We start from the raw sequence: 9,163 nt of genomic DNA, 5'->3' as shown, positions 1-9,163 counted from the left end.
TAAGTTTGTATGAAATGTGAATGTGTATGAATCAAAATGATAAGATTGTCCCTGAAGAGCAAGTCGAGGACGACAGCGACAGTGGCAAGGAAAAACTTTCTGAGATGGTAATAGGAAGAAACCTTGAGAGGAACCAGACTCAACAGGGAACCCATCCTCATTTGGGTGAAAACGGATAGCAAGGATTGATCTGCATGTGAGACTGGAAGTTTAGTATAACAGGAGATGTGTTAAATTAAATGGAGTCCAGTTTGTTCCTGGAGGCTAAGGTAGACTGAAGGAAATTCCAGTCCTAAGCTATTGAGCGACTGAAGTCACAGGTCCTCGAAGAACAGCTGTCTGCATTAGTCGAGGACAGGACCGTCTTCGTGGAAAAGTGGAACCATCCCCAGTCACCACACGCATCCCAGGCAGACCACACGGGAAAACTATGCGACAAGATCTCCAACCAGAAGCAGGACTCCAGGACGAATTAGACAGGTCCAGAGGGCAGAGGAGGTGGATCACTGGCAGCTCAGGAGCAACATGTATAGCTCGACAGAGAGATAGGTAGAGAAAAAAGGAGAGAGGGAGAGAGAGCGAGAGGAGAGAGCAGAAGAGGAGAGAGCAAAAGAGATGAAGAGATGGCAGTATAGATGCATAATGACCAAAAACATACAACAAAAGCAATTAAAGGCAAAGTAATGGAATGCTTTTCAATGACTGAAGGCAGAAAAACCCACAAACAAGCAGAAACTGAAGGCTGCTGCAGTATCGGTCTGGTAATGTATCTCAAAGGTGAAAACTCAACACAGAAAGAAAGCTAAAATCACATCTTGATTGATTTATTTCTTAATGCATTTTGATAGTGTACCGAAGCAAAATTTGGAAATTGTGACACAAATGTGATCTTACATTAACTTGTACCACATGATAATGAAGATATAAGGGCTTGATTATAAAAATTGTGAATCTGTCTATCTTCTCTTGTAACCTAGCACCCTTCTGTGGACATATTGTGTAATTACAGATCAAGATAACACTCTCTGAAAGAAATTAACGCCTAAAAAAAAATACTTGGATACTGTAGCCTACAATATCCAAGGCCTTTAACACCACTGTAGTAATACAGTAAAAAGTGAATACACTAACATTATTTTTACTGTAAAACTATTTAAGAGCATTCACCTAACGAGCAATGGAACCTTATTGAACTATTGTCCATTATTTATATTCTACATTTGTTGTTGTGTCCACTCTTCTTGGAAGTCTGTCCACAAGATTTTGAAGTGGTTTTTATGGGAACTCAAATGCCCATTTATGCCCATTAAATGCCCATTTATTCTGTAGATATTTTTTTTAGGTTAAGCACTGATGTTGGACGAGAAGGCCTGGCTTTTAAATCTCTGTTCCAGTTCATCCCAAAAGTTGCTTGATGGGGTTGATGTTAGGGCTCTTTGTTAGCTGGTCAAGTTCTTCCATACCAAACTCATCAAACCATGTCTTTATAGTCCACGCTTTGTGTACTGGAGCACAGTCATTTCGGAATAGAAAAAGGACCTTCTCCAAACTCTAGCCACAAAGTTGGAAGCATAGCATAAGGGGTCTGATTGAAGGGAATATGGGGTCTGATTGAAATGTATTAAATTCGATAATTTTAAGATTTGGCCAAATATGTTGTCCACATAGTGTATCTTTACTGAAATATGTGTCTTCACACTCCAAACTTTTAAGGCCTGTAAAATCTAGTTCAGGTGTGTTTATGTGTTGGGATTAAAAAAAATAATAATAAAAAAAAGATGTCTGTGGGAAAGGACTTGAGCAGTCAGGGGTACCAACTTTGTTAGCGAGAGAATAACATTTGTTGTTGTCCCATACGACTTGCCGTAGTTTGCATCCGAACGACCTTTCAGTTGCCATCGGTGACGCGTCCCTTGTCAACCGCAACCCGCCCCTAGTCCCGCCTCTTGACGATCAATGGACAAGTGCTTACACAGGCCTTCATATGTTTGGGTGATTCAGCTGTCAATCTCAAACGGAGGATCTATTTACAGTAGGTTGAGAAGAACGTTCGAGTCGATCCCTGTTCAGATTAACGCAGCGCTGTAGATTAAAAAGTGTTATATCCGACTGGGTAAATTATTTTATATTATTTTAAAGAAAGGATTTAGTTTTTTTTAATTGACCAACGCGGACTGTTTTTTTAAAAATATGTCTTCGGCTGAAGACCGAGCAAAGGAGATTCTGAAGGGCTTTAAACTGTATCCTTTAAACTTGTGGTCCAGGCTTGGGCTGAATCCCAAACGGCTGTCTAGTCTGCTTTTGAGGGCAGTACATAGGACGTGAAATAACAGCATTCTAGAGGTCATGTAGTGAACTAGATCACTAACAGGGAGCCGTTTGGAATGTAGCCTCTATCTGTTAGCGGTACCAGTTAGCTTAAATGAATGGCTTTGTCTATCTTAGACAGCTAAACTTTTTAAAACATGGAGTAAATTAGACATTTGTGTATAAAACAGAATACCTAGTTATTTAGTTTGCCAGACTAGGCATATTAGTAACGTGTGTAATTAATGAGTTAATGTGTATTGTGAAGCTAGCTAACTCTTAATGATGGGTCACCATCAACGCATCCTGCATCCCTGCCTCTTGTGCCTGCGGGTTTGTGATTTTTATTTTATTTGCACTTTAAGTTCTTTTGCATCTAAAGGTCTATTGTTAGCTAACCAGCTAAACCAAACCGCTTTTCTCTTTAAGTAGGCTAATATTCCTTCAATATTCGCCCTAACTCTAGCTAAACTGTGATTTAACTTAATACCTGGTGATACAGTAGTTATATGTATATGCATGTCGATAGTGACTTACAATCTATTATATGTTATTAATTATATTTTATACTAAAATGATTCTTGTTTTTAAATGTCCTTGTCACTGATGTTTAGCTTTAACCTTACTTACTTACTTTTTGCACCTTTATCTTTACTCTAAAAATAGGTATATATTTTTTTATTCTTAAAAAATGTAATATATATTTTTTTAAGATGCACTATATGCACATTTCTACGTTACATATTAAAGATACAGCATATAAACACACAAAGTATTTAATTGATTACTCAAAATGTGTCAAGTTTTTAAGTTTGTCATATTGTTCTTTAAAATAGTCTTGTTAACTAATTAGTTTTCTGCCGTGGTTCATCTAAATCCAGTGATCAGTCATTAAGAAGTTCCTGGATAAAACATGATCCAGGAAATATTACTGTTCATGGCTTTACATAACACAAGGCGCACATGATCCTGATTTTGTCCTGTTATTGACCTGAGAAACTAATATACTGTACATTTATTAGTGAAGCTTTGATATGTTCAGTACACCATTGTTTTTATCTAATAGTTTTCCCAATGTTCCATTTCATGTCTTGTGCGTGTGACCTTCCTCAGTCTCGTAATTCTTAAATCCTTCAATGCAAGGACAGGGATTTGTTGCCTTATGTTCCTCGCTGGCTTGTGTGTGTGTCGCTTAACATTCTGTTGTCCTGTTTACTTTAAGTCATTAATATCGTAAATTTTATTTTAAGTATATATAGATACTCGTTTCAATTATTTGGAAGGAAGCAAGTTCTGATTAGAGTTAACTTTTATCCTTTGGGATATTTATGAAAAGCTCTAAAACATGTGGAGGGTTATTCCCTGTGTTTCTTGGATCATCTGTTCATTGCATAACATTGAGTTCACTATGATGAACATACGGTAAAGTATGTTATTATTGAAACTAGACATTTTGGCCATTCTATTCTATAAAAGCTCAGGCCTCATGTATGGAGGTTCATAAAGTTACGAGGATGTGTTTGTTTGCTCTATTATGTGTCTGAAGTGTTGTGCAGCTGTGTTTCTCCGACCATGAGCCCCAGGAGTAAATGGAATGTATCCTTAGAGAAGTTCCAAGTAGCATGAGGGTAGAAGCTACATAAAGATACAGAACTTCCTGTGATTTTTTTTTTTTTTCTCATTCATTGAATATTTTCAGCATTTGTAATAAAACAAGTTAGTTTCTTAATTAAAAGATATCTGAATAATTTGAGAGCAGCTGAAACACAGGAGATGACTGGGTTGCCTATAAAAACAGAATTATTTATTTATTTATTTTGACCCAATTTAGGACCAAACATCTAAAAGGATATTGCATGTATCTGTAACTAACCAGGCAAAGTCTTGAATCCTTTATTTTTCTGTCAACACCTCATTCACCTGCGTAACTGTTAAATCAGAAATGCCAATGATTTAAACCAGTAGGTCACTTCTTTTAAAAAATGTATGCTACTTCCATGAAAGCAGTGTCACCCAGGGACTAATTACCTTGACTGTGTCATTGTTTGCAAGTAAAAGGCTCCCTCCCCTGCGGCACTCACTGTGCATCACTGCTGTATCTCAGCAGGTGTGATCCCACAGACACCTGTCACCACGAGCACTAATCTCCAACACGATGGCCTAGCCTGCTAGCAGCAGAGCCGTCCTTTTAATCAGTTCTGCATTTTAGCATCTTTATGCCATTTTTACACACAAAGAAATTTGGGATGTTCTCACAGGCTATTAATAGTGCCCTATAATTTTGCGCAAAGTTTAAGCATGTGTTAAGGAAGTCATTAAGTATTTCAATTCAAAAGTGATGAGTATAAAGAATTTTTTTGTTTGTTTTTTAACTAAGTGATGTTCTTTAAAAGAAATGTTCTTTAAAAACAAATTTTGAGCCAACTTTACATGAATTTCAAAGTGCTCACTAGCAAAGCTAAAAATAAAAATAAAGCTATATGGAACGGGTTTGTAAATGTCCTATTTGTTAGCCATAGGTCCTTTGGTGGTTGGTTTCCAGGGCGGTGTTGTGGCCTGGCATTGACACACTCAGCCCACTGCGCCTGTGTGTCTCATGGAGAGGGCAGTGAGTGACACGCAGGTGGTCTAATGATGGAGGGGTCAGATGTCCCTGACATGAAGCATGGTAGATTGTGACATGCCATTGATCTAATGTCTTTTACTTCAGGAAGACTTATTTAAAGTTATTTGCTTTCTCATGTTTGGTGATCATTTTAGGGAGTGAGTAAATTCAGGGTACAAATCTCATCAATTCAACATGAGGTCATGTTGTGTAATGGTAATTAATAATATAACATGGTCTTCACCGAACAACACATTTTGAGTTCTTTAGCTTTAACTTCTCTGCAGAAACTGGATGAACCTAAGGGACGCAGAGACGGGGAAAGTTCTCTGGCAGGGAACTGAAGATCTCTCTGTTCCTGGTGTAGAACATGAAGGTATGAAACCTTTTAGGCTGTAACACTGAACCTGAGAAGTCACATACTTTATTAGTAATTGATTTATTCACAGTTTTACTATTATAATACTGTGTAGAATTTATTTATTTTATTGTGATGATTATCATTATTATTATAATTATTGCTTTATTAAGCTTTGACAGTTCATTGGCTTTTGGTTTTACTTTGGTTTAAGTTTAGGAGGAAAAAGAAAATACATTTAAAACTGGGTTGCGATTCCCAGTGGACCCCCTCTATTTTTACCCCATTTTAATTTACAGGCTAAGCATCCATTTTGGACTGTCTCTCTCATCTCTTCTAGCTCGAGTTCCCAAAAAGATCCTCAAATGTAAAGCTGTCTCCAGAGAGCTTAATTTCTCCTCATCAGAAAAGCTGGAAAAGTTTCGCCTGGAGCAGAAAGTTCTCTTTAAAGGCCAGTGTCTTGAAGGTTGGCATCTTATTGTTTTTATCTATCTTCTACTTGTGTTTCAGCTTAGACAAAAACAGCAATTATAAAACCACACAAGTTCTGGTTTACTATTTTATGTAAAACGTGTTCTCTGCTACATCATTTTAATGTGATAGAGTATTTGAATATGCTACTTTATTATTATACTGCATGAACAAATCAAGCCTACATCAAGATTTAAGTTGATGGTTTATTATAACAATTATTATTTCATTTATTATCTATATCGGTACATTTTTCGTGTCTTACCTTGAATATTTATCCCTCTTTTCCTCATTAGAGTGGTTTTTCGAATTTGGCTTTGTGATCCCGAATTCTACAAACACGTGGCAGTCCTTGATAGAAGCAGCACCTGAGTCACAGATGATGCCTGCTAATGTGTTAACGTAAGCCTCATTTACTTATTTTCATAGGACTTTATAGTTTAATAAGATATCTCTAGTAGGTTCATTAAAAAAATTATTGTATAATGCCTGGCCAAAAAAGTCACCACTTAAGAAAGGTCAAATTACATTTCTATTTATTTTCAACTTAATTTCTACACAAAAATTCCATAAATTCTATATTTTCTATATTATACAGCTAGGTTTTTCTTATTTTTCTTATATTTTTCTTATATTGTATATTTTGTATTGTACCGATATTTAATTCTTTGCTAGTTAAATTTACTTCAATTTTCTTTTTCATATTTATTTCCTAATAAAATCCTTTTTTTAGGTCATGGGCAGTTGTCTAAGCATTTCACTGCATATCGTACTGTGTATGACTGTGTATGTGACAAATAAAATTTGAATTTGAAATCATTGGCCTGCATCACTCACCAAAAATCAATTAGGGAAATTTGAAATTGCTGGAATTGCTTTAAGAGCTGTCCAACACACTATTAAACCTGTAAGGACTGCTGAAGCAGAAGAAAATAATGGATGTAGATCACTTAAATGCTTAGTATAGATACATTAGATACAGTAAGAAATTCATGGTAAAAATCACAGCTATGGTTAGTGGTGAAAGTAAAAGCATTTCCGTAGGCATACAATGTATTAAGAACTTACATGATTAGAACTAAACAGCTGTGTAACCGTAAGAAAACTAATTGTTGGTAAGACTCATCAGGACAAACAAACACTTACATTTGTTGGGGATCATTAAAAATTGGAATTTGGAGCAATGGAAAAAGGTCATCTGGTCTGATGAATCCAGATTGACCCTTTTTCAGAGCGACGAGTGCATCAGGATTAGAAGAGAAGCTCATGAAGTGATGCACCCATCATGCATTGTGCCCATTGTACAAGCCTCTCAGGGCAGTGTGATGATCTGGGGTTGCTTCAGTTACTCAGGTCTAGACAATGTTATTAAGTGAGCTAATGACCTGAATGTACTGAATCACCTGATTATCACACCAATGGAGCTTTTTTTACCCTGACGGCACAGGCATATTCCAGGATTCACATTATAAAAGTATGGTTCTGGAAGCATGAGGAATAATTTTTACACATGACTTTACCACCACACTGTGCACCACAATCATGGCTAAAGGTAGTCAATTAAAGCTTTGAGTATGTAATCCTTTTGGCCATGCAGGGTTTTTTAGATGCTTCTTTCCATGGTCTTTGCAGATGTTTCAAAATATTAACTTTTTTTCCCTTTGTTTTTGCAGTGGAAATGTTGTCATAGAGACAAAATTTTACGATGACGAGCTTCACGTCAGTACCTCTCGAGTACGACTTTTCTATGTCTGAAATATGGAGCCTCTCCTTTTTGGGAATTCTGTCATTCAAAAGGATGCACATATCGCTCGAGGTGTTTTTTTTTTTTTTTTTTTTTTTTTTGGCCAGATGAGACTCTGCTTAATGAGTATTTCCGTGGCACCATGACAACGGCACTAAAGGAAACAAGTCGAGCAAACTAAATTTCAGGTTAAACAGTCACACCAGTTTAATGACGGATAAAGACTTGGAAACAAGGCCAGGGATGCTCATCTCAACCTGACATTGTAAATTGTTTTATTTGTACTCCCCCCCCGCCCCCCCCTTCTCTTATCCTTTTAAAATTTTAATTTCATCCTGCACTGTATACTGCTTCCATGCATTCTGTTTTTAAATATTTGCTGCCAGTTTGTGTGGTTGCTAATATCATTGTTTTTTTTTTTTAACTTGTAAGATAGGCAGTGTTTAAATACATTATGTAATTATGGGTTTAAAACTTGATATCATTAAGTGATGCCTTTTTCATTTGTCTCCGCTGTTGTTGTTTTTAAATGGGTATATTCCTATACGACTATCAGTACCAGCTGTATTAGCTCTTCCATCTGGGGGGGAATAAATCTGTGTAAAACAAACTACTCTGTGTAACCTGGCCTACCAGATTTATTATAATAAATCTTTCTAGCCCAGGATGCTCAGAGCAGCTATTCATTACAAATTGTCTCACTGTTTGTCTATTTGATCATCTTTATTAAAAGCAATGAAATGTTGTATATTAATGAATGTCTCGGTTTGTGGATCTGATCAGTGATTATGTCTGAGGGGGATATGGCATTGCAGTTTGTATTAACTTATTATAACAGTTTATTCAAGAACAATACACAGACATTAAAATTCACCCACGTAAAACTATTCATCTTAAGTAAGTACATGGTTATAGCAGATCCTGAGGCCAACCCAGGTAACGCTGAGAGTGAGACAAAGATAAATCTCCGGTCTATTCATCTTAGGACCCTACACACACATTCTCACATTTGCATCTAGGGGCAGTTTAGCATAGCTGGACTGTTTATGGACATGTTTCTGGAAGATGGTAGGAAAATGAGGAGAACAAGAATGCTACACAGACAAAGCTCTTAATCAAACTGGACCCCTTTCCCATCCAGCCTTGCAATGGAAACAAGCATGCGCGCGCACACATTAATCTGCATTTCTGGAGGAAACCCACCAAGCACAGGTAGATTCATCCTAGGTTAGTATCGGACCATCAATCCTTGCAGTGTGAGGCTATAGTGCCACTACAATGGTAAGAAACCATGCAATAACAAGCCTTATGGATCACATATTGTAGATAGATAGATAGATCCTGAAGACTAGCATGTGCATGAGTTCCTTGTTAAACACCTAATTTAGTTAATCATCTCCTAAACAAGGCCTTGTTAAGATGGATTCAGTGTGTTACAAAGTTACAAACACTTAATCTCGACAAAACTGAGTTTGTGTCCCTTAAGGACCTTGAGTGTGACGTAACTGTGTGAAACTCAAAGCAATAAACTACATATCCCAGAATCCTCCGTGCATGCGGAAGTTGTCAGGTGCCGACCTTGGGAAAACTACAGTGGGAAAGCATGGCGAATAAAGAGCCAAACGTGAGTAACTTACACTTTGAAATTATGTTTTACCGGAAACATTTGATTTTACGG

General features: G+C 36.9%; 1 protein-coding gene across 4 annotated transcripts; it reads left to right on the top strand.

The window, feature by feature from the left end:
- The first annotated feature begins 2,031 nt into the window (after positions 1–2,031).
- pde6d (phosphodiesterase 6D, cGMP-specific, rod, delta) lies at positions 2,032–8,239 on the top strand. 4 transcript variants are annotated; one of them, XM_053497741.1, is made up of 6 exons: positions 2,247–2,640; positions 3,854–3,903; positions 5,200–5,288; positions 5,611–5,736; positions 6,038–6,143; positions 7,415–8,239. In XM_053497741.1, the coding sequence occupies exons 3-6, from the start codon at positions 5,207–5,209 to the stop codon at positions 7,494–7,496; spliced, it is 396 nt and encodes a 131-aa protein (XP_053353716.1). In that variant the 5' UTR covers positions 2,247–2,640; positions 3,854–3,903; positions 5,200–5,206; the 3' UTR covers positions 7,497–8,239. The 4 variants fall into 4 exon arrangements, with proteins under 4 accessions (XP_053353712.1, XP_053353716.1, XP_053353714.1 ...); XM_053497739.1 differs by lacking the exon at positions 2,247–2,640 and adding an exon at positions 3,052–3,729; XM_053497737.1 differs by lacking the exons at positions 2,247–2,640; positions 3,854–3,903 and adding an exon at positions 2,032–2,240.
- The last annotated feature ends 924 nt before the right edge of the window (positions 8,240–9,163 follow it).

This window comes from Clarias gariepinus, chromosome 6 (genome assembly GCF_024256425.1).
Source record: "Clarias gariepinus isolate MV-2021 ecotype Netherlands chromosome 6, CGAR_prim_01v2, whole genome shotgun sequence".
NCBI lineage: Eukaryota > Metazoa > Chordata > Actinopteri > Siluriformes > Clariidae > Clarias > Clarias gariepinus.
The sequence above is the reverse complement of the archived record's forward strand: the minus strand, read 5'-3'. Positions and strand labels throughout refer to the sequence as shown.